Consider the following 19820-nt stretch of genomic DNA (forward strand, 5'->3'; position numbering starts at 1 on the left):
GAATGGAAATCTAATGTATGTCTTAGAGAATTGGCTATTCATGAATTGTATTATAGAAGTAGTAGTACATATATGGCCAATGAAAAGAAAAATATCGAAGAAATATATTTTAAAAAGAAAATCAAATGAAATTACATTATTTTAGATATATCCAAGAGAAAATAGTATCGATCCCGATCGGAATTATGAAAGAGTAATCATAGAGTACATTGTAATCGGAAAACTACTTTCCCTTGATGTAAAATGGTTCACAAATTTAATGAATTTATAAAGGAAACTAATTTCTTGATAAAAAGTGCATACATGTACAGTTAGCAACAATATGATTATTTAAGTCATTTCTCTCAATTTTGATCAGGATCGATACTTTTTGATGGTAAAATCATACTTCATAAGAGGTGTTTTAATGAGCCATTGAATAAAATTTTGGTGTAATGAACTACAGTGTAATAAACGCCCAAGTGCTGCTTCACACTAACAAATGTGTACATCGATAGGAATTGTTGTCATGTACAGTATTTAGGATATATGAAATACAATTTTCACTTAGTTTTCAGAGTTTATTCAGGGACGGTAATGAAATGTACATATAAGCATAATATATACATGTAATCTTCAGAATTATTTTATGATTCCATCATTACATGTAAGAATGCATAGGCTTTTAATCTCTCAAACATTTTGGAATTACGTTTATAAATATAAACAACATGATTATCATTTCCATAATATTGTAAGCTATGGCAGTTTCATTTTGTTGTCAAGACAACTTCATAAAACTCCAGTGTGTAACGACATTCAAAAGCAAATCAATTGGAGGTTGTCACATGTGTATGTTCAAATCGGTGAAAGACTACAGGAAGTTTTGGCAAGATATCTTTCGGAGGTCTTCACGTTTTGATATTCACCGGAAATTACGTATACATGTCACTTGGATGTTCCTCTGGACTTTACCTCCGTTTCTGTGACTCGGCCTGGCGTTGTTCATCTTCCTCTTTTCGCTTTTTTGTTATTTCTTTCATTGTCAATACTAATTCACTGTAAAACAGAAACAGTATGTCCAGCTTCATCCAACTCTTCCATATATTGTAAACCAACTTTTATTCACATGCGAGAACATTCAGCGAGATTCGTGAGAACCTCATCTTCGCGAATATTTCTCATCATGAACCAGTTTTTGAATGTCTGTCACATGCTCAATCACGAAAATTACCCGCCGAGAACCAGTTTACCACATGTGAATCGCGAAATAAAGTACCCACGAATAAAAGTTTGTTTACAGTACCTTAACAGAGGATAACGGGTTATATCTGAAATATCTGTAATCTACGAACCTGAAATCTATATCTCCATCGCCATCAATGTCTATAAAGCCGATTAAGGCATCTACTTGATATGAAGACAGTGGAATCTTAGCTAACTGAAACGTAGAAAAATGTTAAAATCAAAAAGAAATTCTCGGGGTGAACTGTGAGCAGATAAATCTGTATATCGAAAATTCAAAGCTTTTCCTATTTGATTTGAATGAAAATAACGATTGCACCAATACTTTAAATCATAATCTTTTTACTTCCTTTTTCTTTCGATTCATTAGTGTTATTTATACAGGCGTTTTGGTGCGAGGGTGTTTACGATGAAAAGGAGAAGACAACGTAACAATTATCAATCTCTTAACTCCTACAAAGAATACAAACTTAAGAGTAGGACAAACACGGAGTCTTGGACCTGATCTGTATGTATAGAATTAAAAATACTGAAATATTCCATGCCTTGATTCCCTGCCGGAATTCGTCATAGTCCACACTGTTACTTCCGTCCTCATCAAACTCTGCAAAGAGTTTCGCCACCGTTAAATCCTTCTCCTCAATAAACTCTTTAATTATCCACAAAGCCTCCTCTCCCATATCCATAAAACCGGCCATCTTCCTCTTCCCATAGGAATCTGTGTATCCGTGAATGACCTCTAAGTCAGGATGAGTGTCCTTCAAAGATTCCAGTTCCTTGGCTACTGTTGTTCCTAACATCACGTCCTGGAACAAATAAAAGTTAAATGAATTAATGTTCTTTTTCCAAGCTCCAACTAGCTGCGATAAAGCCGTACTTGGCCCTTCATTGTGAATTCGATGACCCGGGGTAGTTGTGATTATAAAGGATATGAAAAACCTCTACAGTGATAGAAATGAAACTAGTTCCAAAATACAACCTGTATTTTACACACATTCTTTCTGAATTAAGCGAATCGAGCCGAGTGCTGATCACGTGACTGTCTTATTATAGATCTTCCAAATGCAATCACTGATAGCAGTGAAGTAAATCATCCAAATGCAAACAAAATTGTAAACAGTGATGGAAATCATACAGAGAGGTCACTGGTGACAGTGAATAGAATCGTCCATAGGCAAACACAAAAAATGTTATTGTAACCAGTAATCGAGATCTTCCAAAGGCAAACACATAAAACGTAATTGTAAACAGTGATCGAGATCTTCCAAAGGCAAACATAGAAAATGTTATTGTAAACAGTGATCGAGATCTTCCATAGGCAAACACAGAAAACGTTATTGTAAACAGTGATCGAGATCTTCCATAGGCAAACACATAAAACGTTATTGTAAACAGTGATTGAGATTTTTCCAATTGCAAATTACCGGATAACAATGAAGGAAATAAATGAAAATACAGGTACTCAAAATAGTTTCTGAACTAATGAACTGGGCCCTTCAGAAACTAATGGCAAAAAGATTTACGGATATATGTGAATGATTAATTTTTATGAACGAGTCATTTAGAACTGGATGATTTTTTATGGGAGAAGACTTACCGACAAATCAAGAACGACTAGCGCTAGAGATGGCATCTCCTTTAGAAGATCTATCGACACCTTTACTGTTTCCTCTGTTATGTTGTTTTTGCCGATCTGAAAATAAAAATTTGATGTATCTTCAGATGAGACTAACAACGCATGCAAGTTAAGAATGAGCTCATTGCAGAAGGTACATTTCAAATCAGTACAGAGAGCTCACTTCATGTTTGGGGGTGGGGGGGGGGGTTCTTGGGGTTTTTGAAGTCCCTTTGAGAATTGTTCATTCAATAGGCGTCAACACGATAAAGTACCTTCACTAAATATCTCACTGTTCATAGTATCCAAAGGTCTATTTACTGTATATCAGCGAAATCTACTGGCGTTTTGGCATCTAGAACGTATTCTCGAAACTTTTAAGGAATTCAAACAATTAATTAATTCTTCGTGAAGACGTAGTGACACACAAGCCCACGCACCAACCATTAACCAACAGTATAATTTCAGTTTGTTGTGAGGGTTATTTCAATTCAATTATCCACAGCATAAGTATAGCTGGTTAAACACAATAATTCTAGAGACCGTTATTCACCATTACTACTTACCCGTAAGACTTCCAAGTCCTCATTTTTCTTTAAGGCTCTCATGACTTGTGCGTAACCCATGTTTCCTATGCGTGATCTTGAGATATCGAGTTCCGTCAACACGGCGTTGTTTGCCAGACAGTCGGAAAACGCCATGGCTCCCTCATCATCGAGACCATTCCACGAAGCATTCACCAACTTCAACTTCATGTTGTCCTGATAAGGATCAATAAGATAGTCAACAACTTATGCATGAACTTCTGAAACAACTCAAAACAACGTGTACAGAGCCAGGGATTTGTTTTACTTAGATGAGAGATGTGCATTTTACTGCATGCATTTGCGTTTTAGATTGTCGTGTGAAACGTCCCGTTGTCGTCACGAGATTGGAATAAAATAATATAAAATTACTCTCAAGCCTCTCGCTAAACATTTTGCACCCGGAATTCTGAACTGATTCCAGCTGATGTTCAGCTCTGTCATGTTGTTGTTTTCAGCTGAAATAGACAGATGAATATAAAGTTGAAACATGAAAAAGGTGAAGATAACGAACAATTAATCTCATAATCCAATAGATAATACAAAATCAAGAACAAAGCAAAGACGGACCCCATGAAACATTAGAGGTGGGATCAGGTATAAACATTCCCTGTTAACCAGTCACTTGATTAGGTAAACGGAGTTATGCTGTAGTCAAAATCAATATGTAAAGGAGGCCTAACAATTGGTATGAAATATGCCGGACAGTATTCGACTTAACCACAGGTTGTATATGCAAATAAAATCATTATAATCATTATAACGACCACAAAATTTGCTGACTTTAAACGTCAACTTACTAGTTTTTGTAAGTAGTCTGCTTCCATTTAAAATTTATCATACGTAAAACATGCTCAAGCATATTGAACCAATTAGGAGACATAAACATCACATGCATTTGATAAAAAGAATATTGCTTCATAAATATGTGAAGTTGAGAATGGAGAAGCTAATAAAGTTATTCATTTTATCATTAAATTGAGTTGTTAGTTTGTCGTTAACATCTATGATCAGTGAAACAGATATACAATATCAGGTGTCGTGTATTTGAAGTTTACTGGGGTACATCGAATCGACATATGAATGAAAATGAATATTGTTAATAAATAAAACGTCCGCAATATACCTAAATGTCAAGCTAAATATCAAGAATATGTTGTGTTTGTTTCCTCCTAAACCCCATTAGTTTTAATTGCATTGTTTGATTTTTTTCCGCCACACTCAACAATTTTTCAGTTATATCTGGTGGCGCCCAGTTTTTATTGGTGGAAGAGAGAACCCAGATACAATGTACCTGGGAAGAGACCACCGACCTTCCGAAAGTAAAGTTTTATTGTATATAAGAAGGATAAAATACCTATATTGGGTTATATAGAATGCATATACCAGTATAATATGTATCAACAGCGCTAATCAGATGATGCAAGAATGGAACGAAAGTTATCGCAAAGGTCACTGTTGGTAATAGGATTACTATCGGTAAATGAGCCATCAATTTAAGAATATATGATAAGTGTTATAGCGTGTCTGTATTTAACGGTATGGAAGGTTTTGTGAAAGTGCATTTGCATTTGCTTTTCTCATGCAGAATCGAGTTTTAAACAAGATTTATGTCCACCGCTGTATTTGTAAAATCAACAAGATTAAAAGCAGTAATAATTACAAACTTACATATCATTTTTTCGAAGCTAGGTCCTGCTAAATCTCCAAACTCGTTATGACTAATGTCCAGATACTCAAGAGCAGGGTGGATCTGAATTTAAAAAAAAAAAAAGATTATTGAATTGAGGTGAAATTTTTGCGGTGTTCTAATATAATTCCTTTTAGATTCATGAAATGAATGTAAATTACAACCTCAATTTCTTTGGTAAGAAATGGTGCATCCAGATCTGTGAATTCGTTTCCTGCAATATGAAACAAATATGATGTGATATGAAAAATTTCGAAATATACCATATAATACAGTGAATAAATGTCATGACAATTTATTGGGATATTTTAGGGGACTTTACTGCAAAGAAATTAAATCTATCAGTTCTAATGCAAGACTGAGGGTAAATTCCAAGGGAAGTCATAACAGGTAAAAAAAAAAATCTTATAAATAATGAGGCCTTTAGAAACTATTAACAGAATCTGTTACATATATCTAGTGTCCACTGTCCTTCCAGTAGGAGATTGATTTTCTCCTAAATAGATACAATCATGCTACAATACCCAAGACCTGATTGAAGACTAGGTGCTTGAAATAGTAACCGCCATGATACTACACTATATAAAACATAAAAATATCCTTTAAAATGATATTGCGCTTACTTATTGTGTCATTTTTAAACAAGAGGCTTGTGAAGGTATGTTTCACTGATCGCATTTTTTCATGTTAAAATATCAACAACAAGAGAAGATGTACTGTCCATGATGATAAACACTCTCAGTAGAAATGCTTCCATAATTCTTATTAGCAATTGATAAAATGCTAATTAAAGATGAAAGTAAATTAATTGTAACTAGATCTACGAAAGGTTTCAAATTATTCTAAGCCGCTCGACGTAAGCCTTGCTAATGTACTTAAATAAACTTTATCTGCACGTGAAGTTGACATCCCTTGTTAACTATTTATTTAAAATTCTCAAGCGTGTGTACAATTGAACAACTGTAACGAAGCCTTTTAACTTCCTAAATATTTGATTTTCTGATTTGGTTGTCGCGAGAAGGGAGGTTTTTATGAAATGATGTGAAGTTTTCGTACGCCTGTGTTCCATAAGACATGTTACAAAACATTTTTAACTGGTATGTTTATTAGAGAACGTTAATATCACCTGCTATGTTTATTGCCTAAGTACTATATTAATTAGAGATCATTGAAATATTACCTGCTATGTTTATTAGAGATCATTGAAATATTACCTGCTATGTTTATTAGAGAATTACATGTACTAAGTGCAATGCATTTATAAATTACTTTCTATATCTATTATAGCTAACACCTGCTAACTTCATTAGATAACAATATAAAAAACTCTTACTTGCTATATATCAAATAACATTTATAATCATTACAAGCTATATTTCTCCCGTGGGGATCCGCGTTGGAATAGGTCCTCAGTACCCCCTGCTTGTCGTAAAAGGCGAATTAATAGAGCAGGCCTTCGGATGAGATCGCAAAAACCAATGCCCCGTGCCACAGCAGGTGCGACACGATAAAGATCCCTCCCTGCTCAAAGGCTGTAAGCCCCGAGCAAAGGCCCGAATTTTGTAGCCCTTCATCAGCAATGGTGACGTCTCCATAGGAGTGAAAGATTCTCGAGAGGGACGTTAAACAATACACAATCAATCATGCTATATTTACATTCATTACGTGCATTGTTTATTATAGGTAACAAACATTACCTGAGCTACGTGTATTAGGTAACAATTATTACCTGAGCTATGTTAATTGGTTAACAATCATTACCTGAGCTATGTTGATTGGGAAACAATCATTACCTGCTATGTTTATTGGGTAACAATCATTACCTGAGCTATGTTTATTGGGAAACAATCATTACCTGCTATGTTTATTGGGAAACAATCATTACCTGAGCTATGTTTATTGGGTAACAATCATTACCTGCTATGTTTATTGGGTAACAATCATTACCTGAGTTATGTTTATTGGGTAACAATCATTACCTGAGCTATGTTTATTGGGTAACAATCATTACCTGAGCTATGTTTATTGGGTAACAATCATCACCTGAGCTATGTTTATTGGGTAACAATCATTACCTGCTGTGTTTATTGAGTAACAATCATTACCTGCTGTGTTTATTGAGTAACAATCATTACCTGAGCTATGTTTATTGGGTAACAATCATTACCTGCTATGTTTATTGAGTAACAATCATTACCTGAGCTATGTTTATTGGGTAACAATCATCACCTGAGCTATGTTTATTGAGTAACAATCATTACCTGAGCTATGTTTATTGAGTAACAATCATCACCTGAGCTATGTTTATTGGGTAACAATCATTACCTGCTGTGTTTATTGAGTAACAATTATTACCTGCTGTGTTTATTGAGTAACAATTATTACCTGAGCTACGTGTATTAGGTAACAATTATTACCTGAGCTATGTTAATTGGTTAACAATCATTACCTGAGCTATGTTGATTGGGAAACAATCATTACCTGCTATGTTTATTGGGTAACAATCATTACCTGAGCTATGTTTATTGGGAAACAATCATTACCTGCTGTGTTTATTGAGTAACAATCATTACCTGCTATGTTTATTGAGTAACAATCATTACCTGAGCTATGTTTATTGGGTAACAATCATTACCTGCTGTGTTTATTGAGTAACAATCATTACCTGCTATGTTTATTGAGTAACAATCATTACCTGAGCTATGTTTATTGGGTAACAATCAATACCTGCTATGTTTATTGAGTAACAATCATTACCTGAGCTATGTTTATTGGGTAACAATCATCACCTGAGCTATGTTTATTGAGTAACAATCATTACCTGAGCTATGTTTATTGAGTAACAATCATCACCTGAGCTATGTTTATTGGGTAACAATCATTACCTGAGCTATGTTTATTGAGTAACAATCATCACCTGAGCTATGTTTATTGAGTAACAATCATTACCTGAGCTATGTTTATCATGTAACAATCATTACCTGAGCTATGTTTATTGGGTAACAATCACCCCCTGAGCTTTGTTTATTGGGTAACAATCATTACCTGCTATGTTTATTGGGTAACAATTATTACCTGAGCTATGTTTTTTGGGTAACAATCATTACCTGCTATGTTTAGCCTCTTGATCCCTTTGTTGTCGTGCAACATCATTCCTATTGCTTTGGCTCCAAATGTTTTTAAATGATTATCGGACACGTCCTGTAGAAAAAAAAAATCAAAGTTAATCACTTGTAAAATCATTTTGATAAAGACTTAAGGTTCACGTGTACTTTAAATTTTGTACTTTCGCTGATTAACATGTGCATGCGCTGTGGTATTCATACAGTGTGACACTGGATCATGCGCAGTTTTTTCATATATAACCAAAACACACCTTCATTTTAAAACTTTAATATATATCTGGTATACTTTAATTGTCAAAAAAAAACCGATTTGTAGAATTCGAATTCACATAAATATATACTCTTACAAGATATCAAAATTTTCTTATAATTAATGCTTTTAACTTTAAAAAACAACACAAGGATGGTAAGTATTAAGGAGATGTATGCTATAATATTCTATGTGATCTGAATTTGGGGACTTGCTGTATGCTGTAATGTGATCTGACAGTAATTAGGATAATTTGGAGATTTTCTGTATGTTATAATAGTCTATGTGATCTGAATTTGGAGATTTTCTGTATGTTATAATAGTCTATGTGATCTGAATTTGGAGGTTTTCTGTATGTTATAATAGTCTATGTGATCTGAATTTGGGGACTTTCTGTATGTTATATTAGTCTATGTGATCTGAATTTGGGGACTTGCTGTATGCTATAATGTGATCTGACAGTAATTAGGTTAATTTGGGGATTTTCTGTATGCTACAGATCTGACAGTAATTAGGTTAATTTGGGGACTTTCTGTATGCTGTAATATGATCTGACAATAATTAGGTTAATTTGGGGACTTGCTGTATGCTACAGATCTGACAATAATTTGGTTAATTTGGGGACTTGCTGTATGCTACAGATCTGACAATAATTAGGTTAATTTGGGGACTTTCTGTATGCTACAGATCTGAGAATAATTAGGTTAATTCGGGGACTTTCTGTATGCTACAGATCTGACAATAATTAGGTTAATTCGGGGACTTTCTGTTTGTCGTCCTACCAGGTCTGTGATAGTGAGGTTCTCTTCCATCATTCTCTGGATGTACAGTATCCCCGTCTTGTCGATGTTGTTACCACTGATATTTAATGTTGTGACTGTGGAGTTGATCTGACAAAATAAAATATTCCTCAGGCTTATTCTCATCAGCAGTATTTTCACTTTTGGTCTGTGCACTTTGAACTAGATATCTGTAGTTTCTATCAAATATCAATGTGACAATATTATTGCCTGTGGACCACGTTCTGACCCACGATATTGCCCGTTGTAATTTGGATTTCCGCTCATTCTGTGTGTGCTTGGCCATCGATACATTTAGTTATCTTTTTTGTTCAAAACAATTCTGCGCCACATCCCTGTAAGTCGTGCTGGAACTGCGAACTCAAGGAAACTTTCTGAACAATTACCAGCTTAATATGCTCACATATGCCTTTTATTTTTATTAAGTACATATTTTTATATAGTACCTTCGACATATCGAAGTATTGACCGAGTCTTCATTTTTACCTCAACTTTGTAGTGCCTTAGATCAAACAGACAACCATTTTAAGTTTAAAAATTCTTTTAATATGGGATCAATTTCGTATTTATACGACGACCATGCAAAAGGAACTTGTTTACAATATTTTTACAGTGGATTTCTGATTAATGGACATGTTTTATATAGAGTTTTAAAAACTATGAACACATGTAGGTTCTTTTGCCGCAGACCTTGTCGATATCATTCAAATTCTTTAAATTCACAACATAATATTGAATTATTTATGACTTCTTCTGACTAGAAAACAATTCAAACATTGAATTCAAAACAAATGATACATTGATACATACATGAACTGATAAATGAATAAAATTCAAAATGATATTATGCATTAGTGGGTTACCTATAACCATTGTATAACAGCTTCTTTGTGGGGAAGGATTGTTCTTTCTAATTTACCTGTTGGATTTATATTTCTTTAATTTTATTTTATCATTATTTTTTCATATTGTTGGTTTCATCTCTTTTTTTTTTGGGGGGGGGTGTTATTTTTCGTATTATGAACATACTTATAGGTTATAGAATTTGTATGGGAAAATATGACGACCGAGTTTTTTGGCGCGTAGACGTCCGCAGAAGTCATATTTTCCCATACAAAGTATATAACCTTTTTATTATATACTTTCAATTTCATTTAGAAACTAACAATAATTTTATTTTTAAAAATTTCTTTATCGGTTTAACTGAGTAAAAGATGAAAAACACGAATAATTTGAAAATTAACGGCGTAGTAATTTGCTTGTGTATTGATTGTGACGTAATGTTTGCGGGTCGGAATGTTTGCGGGCATGGAATTGAAAGTATATAATAACTGCATATACATGACCTCCACGATTTGTAAATAAATGAAACATTGATAAATGAGGGAGTATATGTAACAAAGATAGATAATTCATTATATTGTTTAATTTATTGGTTATCACGAAATCCCATTGTCTTGCGATTTCTTAAACCACGAAAAATTAACTTCGCAAAATATGTCTTGATACAGTTTTCCTCCAGGTCAGTATGTGCATAAATTAAGTAGGTACTCGTGAATATTCAAGAAGTCCAACTCACTCACCACTAGAGCCACTGATACCGCCATTGTCCCCTTGGGTCCCAGTCCGTAGTGTTTGACGTCAATGTTCGGTGACTCCGCCAACTTCTTCAGAATTTTGGAGGAAGGGACCACGCCCAGTTTCTGACAAATCTTCTCGTACGTTCTCCTTCCGGTATCATCGTAAGGAACATGTGGTACTAAATTAAAAAAAAAAATCAAACGCTCAATCAAACGTAGATCTACGTAAGGGAAATATTAAACATCCAATCAGAACGTTTGGTACTTCATGAGAACAAATTCTTTAAAGCAAATATCGCATAGTTATTGGAAAATCGTTGTAAAAATTAACATATGTAAAACGCGACAAAGCACAATATGAATAAATGTTTGAATTCTAATCACATCTGGTAATATTGCTTTATCTATGCTCTCAAAATAAAAATGAAATACACAAGTTATCGACTTTACCTGATATATCCAAAACTGTCTCCTGGTCATCCTCGATGCCTACTCGAGTTTTGACTGGTGTACCGCGAGAGGAACCCTTGGAGAAGACCTGAAAAATTAGACACATTTGAACACATGTTACATTTGCTGATCAGAGAAAATCTTACTTCCATCATAGTCTACCTCGCACTTGCTGAGGGACAGGGACACGAAGGAGTCTTTGGTACTAGACCGAGCATTAACGAAAGACAAAAACCGGGTAAGCAGAAAATCGTCCGTGTAGTGCGAGGAATCCATTGCAGTGTTATCAGTCCAACCAGATCCTGATATGAACTTAGCCAGATCTTGACATAACGAAAAATAATTCTTATAAATACGTTTTTGAAAGTTGTTTGATAATGAACTTTATTAAATCATAATCCGACATGCCAAGCGTCAAGGATTCACTCTTTTTGATAAATAAGAACACAGACTTTGTTCCACGACTGACGGGACAATATTTAATTTCACAGACTGAATACAACAAGAGTAGAAGTCTGGCATCTATTAAATGTGTGGGGCGGGGAAAGTGTTTATTAATCAAACACTTATACATTTTCTTAAGCTTGGCTTTAATACTTTTGGAACAAGCATTTGTGTATTATTGGGAATTAGTGAGATATTTCAGACCTAGGCTCGGTGTATTTAAAAGTGTACCGTTATGATATATTCCTTGAGAAACCCAGCGCGCGGTTTCTATGTATATCAATGACTGAATCTAATCTAAATTTAAATTATTTTTTACAGTTACACTACATGTAAATGTGGTCACTGAGACTGAGTGTTTTGAAGACACGGTAAACACACTTTATATTGAAATATGTTATGCGATTATCTGTTCGTTCGGTTAAATCAACCATTGCTGACTTTGGGTTTCAACTGGGTTTAGAATCAGTTTATGGTCACTTAAGATTGGCTGTAGAAAGATTGCATTTTGTTGTAGAGTTTACAAGATTAAAATAGTAATAAATAGGTAAATAACCTCTCTGTTGTGTAGATTTCAGTTGCTCAATATATCTGTTAGTTTGTTTAAATAACACAAAGATTTTATCGTTTTCTATACTTCATATAATAACTATATCGGGGGCAGTGACTCATTCCTTCTTGTCCAATATAATTTTGTCCTGTTTCAATTCATGATAACTCAGTCTTATGGTTTTCTGCCCTTACGTCTGTAACATCTCCTTATGGCCTGTTTGGGGCTCTGGATTAGAAATAAATCTATTCTATTCTATATGGGGATGGGTGATTTCAAATAACCCTAATTCATAATCATGTTTCAGAATAGTGGCACACCACATTGTTTCTATCATTGTACAAAGAGGAAAATTTTGGAACAGTTTTGAATTCGTTCTAGAAGCATAATTTTCTAGCCAATAGAGATAAATGGCCTCCTCATTCACTGATTCTGATCCGGTACTTGTCTCTCAAAAGGGTGGAGCATGCGCACGAATATTTTGATGCAAATTTTTAAAGGGCATTAAATGAACGAATGATTGGACCACTTCCTGCACGCAGGTAAGACCCTCGCTCGTGAAGAAATGCTGGATCCCTCACCCCTGTAGACTCGATTGTCTATCTGTCACAAATACTATCTACACTGTACGTGTAACTTCTGCTCCCCTCACTGTTATGACGACAAATGGAGGACTTCTGGCTGTCCATAAATTAGGTGTGACTCTTGTTCAAGGACATATCGATAAATGTTTGGGGGCATAGGGCAATGAAATTTTGAAATCAAGTCCGGACTCAATTTTTGTGTTTTCTTGCATGGAATGATTTCAAATTGAAGTTCGTTATTCGTATGACTGAAAGGTGAATTATTGTCTAGACTGTCCTTGGGAAAGGCACATACCATGAATTTCCTCACTCCACCCAAGTGTAAAAGGGGTACCTGGCTATAGACTGAAAGATATTGTTAGAAGGTTAGTGCTCTAGTGCCTGTAACGGCAGCTTGCACTGTATGCTTCCCAGGAAACTGAGAAAGTTCTAGATTGATATAAGGTGTGTCGGGGTAATAATGTATTGTAAAGCGCTTTGAGCAGCATACGCTGGAAAAAGTGCTATATAAAACCAATCATTATTATTATTATGTCACTAAGGTCAAGGTCACGGAAGATGTTGAAAGTCAATGAAGGTTACTTTTGCTTTCTTTCCAGAAACAACTTGCCCAATTGTCATACAAGGGGTGGCTTTACACAGCGACTAATAAATGAGACAGTATAGGTAAAGTCAGTCTCACTCAGTACACAGGAGATTGTTTACTTCATATATTAATTATATATCAATGATTATGTATTATATGTGTCTAATATCTTAACAAGTTACGGGTAAGTTCGACACTATCTCCCTTGGCGACTTTGGTTTATACCCCAGTACGAACTTGGGTTGCACAAGCTGCAATCGAACGGAGAGAGTTTCAACTCTTTTATGACGTATTAATTGTGACATTTGAACTCTACCCAAGTAACCCTGCCTTCTAAGTGTGGTAGCAATATGTCGCTCTTGTAATAATATTTCGCATGTGTCAGTTTTAAAACGACGGATGTGATTGGTTGGAGTATTGTACAAGAGAGTAAGAAAGAACGTTGGAATGTTTACCTTACTAACTCTGGTATCAACCTAAGTCGCCCCCTAGCTGTTACTTCTGTTCAGACACAGGTTTCCTTAGGCGCATAAGCTCGCCTGATTTCAAGTTACAATGTATGAATATACATATCTATAGATGAATTGGTTGGTCTTCTGAGTGAGTTTACAAAGAAGAGCCAAATCTATCGTATTAAAGTTAAATACTAATAAATGAAATGATTTCAAACTCTAGTACATTATTGTCCTCTTTGGGAGAGGGTCTGCATAGGCTGTGGCCGTTGCCGATAATTTTTAGTTTATCAATAAAATATGTTTAGATTAAAAATCCTTGTCCATAGTTCAACGGTACAGTGTATAGCGAACGTTTAGCTACTTTGTATATCAAATACAGGTTACACCCATCATGTCCGAGCCATGGCACTAAGAATTGTCTATTTTTCTATCAACACTAAGCAAGATAGATGTCTGAGCGTGCTGACATGATTTCATTCAAGAATACGATGTTGAATTTGGTGTAGAATTGCAGAAAGGGTCACTACAACATGTAAAATGAGACATTCTACTCTTTAAACATTAATTGCAAGGCTAGATAAATTTATATGCAGCATTTTATACCCATACTCTTTTTTAAAAAGTTCGTGTTTATCGTTGTTACCCAGTTCCGTTCGTCCGTCTGTCACACTTTTTTTCTTCCTCCTCAAACTCTACTTTTATTTTAAGCAGTAAACAATTAATCGCTTGGAATGTGATAGGCGCTTTCCTGTAGATGTGCAATAAGGTTTGAAATTTACAATTTTACCCCAGGATTTAAAAATGATGTGGGTTTGGGTTGGGTTTTTTTCAAAAATAAAAACTGGTTCCCAGAAGTACATGTAATACAATTTACGCAGTAGCCAAATCATAGTTTGAAAGATGACTGGTGGTATCCTGTAGATGTGGAATAAGGTTACATGACTGGTGGTATCCTGTAGATGTGGAATAAGGTTTCGGAATTTTCATTTTCACCATGGGGGCCAAACAGGGGTCGAAAACGACGTTTTTCTACAAAGCCTGGTTGTCAGAACTCCTCAGTAGCAAATCTTTTTTTTTGAAAGATTATTGATGGTGTCCTATAGATGTACAATAAGGTTTCGGAATTTTCATTTTCCTCCTGGTTTAAAAGCGATGTTTTTCTATACAAAAAAACAAAAAAACCTGGTTCCCAGAACCCCTCTTACATTTTATTTAGTAGCCAACTAATCTTTAAGGGGATTATTGATTGTGCCCTATAGATGCGCAGTAAGTTTTTTTGAATTTTCTTTCATCTTTAAAGGGGAAAATGACAAACAAAAATCTGATGCTCAGTGCATGTGCATTGGCATGTGCAACACGAATGTATTTGTTTTAAGGGTTGGAATCTAAACCATTTTAAAGATACAAGTGTTTAATGGAGGTTGGGATGACCCCGGGGCACTTGTTCATCAGAATATTCAATGCATCCTGACATATGCAGCAATAATGATATAGAGTATGTTAAATGGTAACTATCGTGTTGTCTTTGTTAGTTACACAAGTAGAACGGATCTAGAGTTTATCTAAAGACAAACACTTGCGTGCGGGTACATTATGACATACATTGTATTACTGTCTGATGACAGCATCTGGTTAGGACTTATCGTGAATTTAAATGTCTATCAAGGTGATAATTGACATCTTCATTCATGAACTGGTACAGATTATGTAAAACACCTTGGTGTTATTGGCAACTCATTATAACTGTTCCGGATTAATCGTTGTTTCAGTATAATATTTCAGCCTAAGAGAGATGACCTTTTATACCACTTGCTCCACTGTTCGAATAACACAAACTGAAAGTTCACGTGGATATCGAATTTATATCTATCCGCAAAGGCGTTGTGTGATCCGTTACTATGTTTTCTGGATATTCCAACTTGAAATTTACAATAAAAACATATACCACAATTCTGACTAGAGTCACTACGATTTTCACTGATCGTAACTCACCTTTGAAATCGCCTTTTTATCGGGTGTGAAACGTGCGGTGGTGGTACCGATGTACTCTGCCTTTACGCTCGCCATTAGTGCTTGTGGTCACAGTTTTACGAATCTAATTTCTCCATTTTATTCCCAATGATCACGGAATAAATATTGTACTAATGTACCTTCTTTTCTAACTATTTACTAGCATCTGTGAGAGATTTCTGGGTCAATATTTTCATATTCCAAAAACAAATATGAATTCTTTCATTTCTCCGACAAGATGGGGGTGCCGTAGCGCTGGGCGCATTCCTTTGATATATGTATGCATGTGATTACTGTGTACTAAAACACGGGATTAATATTAAATACTTTCAGCCAGAGTGGTCTTTATTTCCAGATTTGTAAATATGGATTTAATCTTACCTCCTCCATTGTTTCTTAATCCACTAGAAGGCCACCCGACCTTTGACACCGGTAACAAGCAAAACCAATATTCATCTAATTCCGTTGTACTTCTCATTTAGGTTTATGGACCTCCATTTTAATGAACACATTTGCTTTGCAATGATACAGAAATTCATTTTTAAAACGGTTAAACTGCTACTGGGGTTGGATAGGGGAGTTGTAACAAAACAATTAAGATATATTTATGTTTATGCGTAGGGGAAAAAGAATGAAATAATTTAAATAGAAATAATACTGATTGCAATAAATAATTCGATTTTCTTTTTACCATATTTCAAATAAGAAACGTCCATACCCCCGAATATTTGAATACCCCCTTGGGAACCAAATTAATCTGAAATTGACTCGTATTTTAAATTAATTATTGTTTTGATGCGGAGCTAACAGATCAGTGGAAGATAACAATGGATTCGTTTAAATAGAGCCTTTGTGCCTAAGAACAATCTTGTCTCTAGGGCCGCTATATTGCTCAGTGCCTGCTACAAAACCCACAAACTGAATTTTAAATTTGAGAAAGAATTTGCAGTCTGTTTGAATCTCATGATGTACGTTTTTAAAGGGGGGTGTAAGAACACAGATCATTGATCTCTTCGTCTGATTATTGCAGACTTTTAAAAAGTTTTTCTCTACTCCTTGTACAAGTAAAAAAAAAATACCCCACCGTCAAATTATTTGTTACTTTCTCGCTTATTTCACCTTAGCTATTGTCAAAAGAGAACTTCCTAATCAAGGTTTTTGGAACGTATGTCTTATATTGTAATCTCCAGAAGACGACAGATCCTTTTAATAGTACACGTGTACGTTCCATAACCTGCTGTTACAAAGTGCAACAGAGACAGGGTCTTGCTAAACAGCGAACCTTAGAGAACTGGAAAGAGTCCTGGGGATTTTTATATTATTTCAAATGGGTAGACTGTTTAACTACATGGATTATTGATAATAGTACAATCAAACTAACGACTTTTCATCCATCTATAACCCATTTTATTGGAGAAAAACGCCCACTTTCGCCGCTCGTTAATTTCTGTTACCTAAAGAACTCAAAAGTTCCTTTGTAATTCATATTTTCCAGAATTATTTTTTTTTGTTTGGACATATGAAAATTTAGCTTCTTGACAAATGGTGCTGTTTGATAGATCACGATTTTATATATACTATGAACACAGAATATTACAGAAATAAGAGAGAGAGCGACAAAGGGAGAGTGTAATATCTTTAATAAAATGAATAAAACGGGCAATAAATGGATCGAAATTTCTTAGTTTGATTAATATTTGAACTATCATCAATAACTACTCTAGTCAACCAATCTACGTACACACTTGTAATAGTTAAAAATCTCCAGGGTTATCTCTGGGGTTCTCTATTTAGTAGGGCCGACAGAGATATCTTTACTGGAGTTCTCTGTTTAGTAGGGCCGGCAGAGATATCGACTTTAGGGTTCTCTGTTTAGCAGGGTTGACAGAGATATCAACTCTATAGTTCTCTGTTTAGTAGGGTTGACAGAGATATCGATTCGTGTTCTCTGTTTAGTAGGGTTGACAGAGATATCGACTCTATAGTTCTCTGTTTAGTAGGACCGACAGAGATATCGACTCTAGGGTTCTCTGTTTAGTAGGGCCGACAGAGATATCGTTGATTTTCACTACAGTTCGGGTTAGCGAAACTTGCTGCACAAACTTTTTTTTTTCAAAAATGATGAAAACTAAAATTTCATTTTTATAAGTAGAATGAGTACTATTTATCGTATGGAATGTAATGTATTCTCATGATTTCTCAATTAAGTCCAAATCAGTGGGAGAAATTGGTAATTGTATAGAGTTACATGTATATAGGGAGGGGGTACATATTTCAATTTAATTTGAACATCATTGAAAATTTACAGGTCCCTTGGTTTGTTTGGGGTTTTTTTTTTTTGTTTGTTGTTTTTTTTTTTTTTTTAATTTATTTAGAATGATATATTTGTACGTATTACAATGAAACTAAGCCAAATATATATATCAACTCATGCATTCATTTTTCCTTCCTTTTTTCTGTTCAAGTGCTTTTCTAACCGAGGGCTAATACCATCATTTATTACATGAATATATGATTCCTAGCGTTCTGACTGAGATCGAACAAACTAGACAATACTTCTCATTACCAGCTCGTTAGAGTTATCGCGCTTTGATGACTCTTGTGCGTCATTGGTAAGAAAATGCACAAGTCTCGCGAGAAAGTGCGAGATTACTGGGACATAAACAAAACGTTCATAGCACCCCCCCCCCCCCCCTTTTTTTAAGAGTTAAAATACATGTTGTATTTTTAAATAAAATAACGATTGGTCAAACTGCATTTTTTAAATATTCTAACACTATTTTATTAAAGATGTTACATGTTTTTTAAACTCCACCACACCTATTTTAAAAAATCCAAACAACGATGTTTTCTGTCCTAAGTCCATCAATATTTTGTAATTTTCAAAATAGCTTCGATGCAGTTTGGAAACGCATTAGTTGTGTTAATTAGTGTTATAAACGTCTAACAAAAAATGCAGTTTGGAATATATATAACTTGTTCTAAAATATGGGAATTGAAGGGGGGGGGGGGGGGTGTACGTGTATGATTACAAAGTCCATGCCATATGAACCTGTCCTAATTGTATGATAAAATAGAATGTCTTCATAGTCTGACAGAATAACTTTAAAAACATATTAATCCCATTAATTACAAGAAAAGTTCTTGTGTTGGATGTGCATATAGGTTTTTCCCTTCACAGTTCTTCTTGCGATTGATGCTTTATATCGGTCAGATTTGGCAAATTTAGTAGCTTCTCTCCCTCACATAGTTAAATAAGTCCGTCAGTTTTCTTGTAAGAATATTCAATTCCTAAATTTGACTTTAGAATTTTAATCAGTGTTGTGGTTTGCAGTCGGTTATAATATGTATTCGATACCATAATGTATATTACGTATGCCTAAGTAATGTGTTTACATTATGTTGTCCCGGTAGCACGACTTTACGCGCCTTTAATTTGAAGAGTTCCACTAATGGAAATGATAAGTATTAGAACATTGCAGTCATCTCTACGTATTTTTCAACTTCCGTACCCCCTCCCCCCTCCATCTCTCTGTAGATCCGTCATTGGTTTCGAAGTCTCTACTACTAGTAGCCAGTTTTGATGTATTTAAGTAACCAATCATATAAAAAAAAATGACATTTTCCCGGTCCATATGATTCTTTATCTACCCTTTAAGTAAGTGAAATATTCATCCCCACACTGGGCTCAGTGAATATCGGACTTCTCAGGTAGCTAAAGCATCCTATAATATAACCAGGAATCAGTGTAAACTGATATAACCGGGAGTCAATATAATGTAATATAACCAGGAGTCAATATAACCTTATATAACCGGGAGTCAATATAACCTGATATAACCGGGAGTCAATATAACCTGATATAACTAGGAG

The 19820-nt window shown here is 34.8% G+C and overlaps 1 protein-coding gene across 3 annotated transcripts; it reads right to left on the reverse strand.

Moving 5' to 3' along the window:
- Window positions 1–92: 92 nt before the first annotated feature.
- Window positions 93–18436, reverse strand: LOC125671956 (leucine-rich repeat-containing protein 74A-like). Of its 3 annotated transcripts, none has more exons than XM_048907959.2 (13): window positions 16329–18436; window positions 11319–11406; window positions 10872–11047; window positions 9271–9378; window positions 8221–8314; window positions 5278–5327; window positions 5095–5176; window positions 3796–3881; window positions 3406–3600; window positions 2822–2917; window positions 1770–2030; window positions 1335–1420; window positions 93–1038 (listed from the first exon to the last, which is right to left on the reverse strand). In XM_048907959.2, exons 1-13 carry the CDS (start codon window positions 16335–16337, stop codon window positions 951–953), a joined length of 1419 nt encoding a protein of 472 aa, XP_048763916.2. In that variant the 5' UTR covers window positions 16338–18436; the 3' UTR covers window positions 93–950. The 3 variants fall into 3 exon arrangements, with proteins under 3 accessions (XP_048763916.2, XP_048763915.2, XP_048763914.2); XM_048907958.2 differs by lacking the exon at window positions 16329–18436 and adding an exon at window positions 15930–16125; XM_048907957.2 differs by lacking the exon at window positions 16329–18436 and adding an exon at window positions 11481–11627.
- Between the last annotated feature and the right edge of the window lie 1384 nt (window positions 18437–19820).

The sequence above is a fragment of the Ostrea edulis genome, chromosome 4, assembly GCF_947568905.1.
Source record: "Ostrea edulis chromosome 4, xbOstEdul1.1, whole genome shotgun sequence".
Taxonomy (NCBI): domain Eukaryota; kingdom Metazoa; phylum Mollusca; class Bivalvia; order Ostreida; family Ostreidae; genus Ostrea; species Ostrea edulis.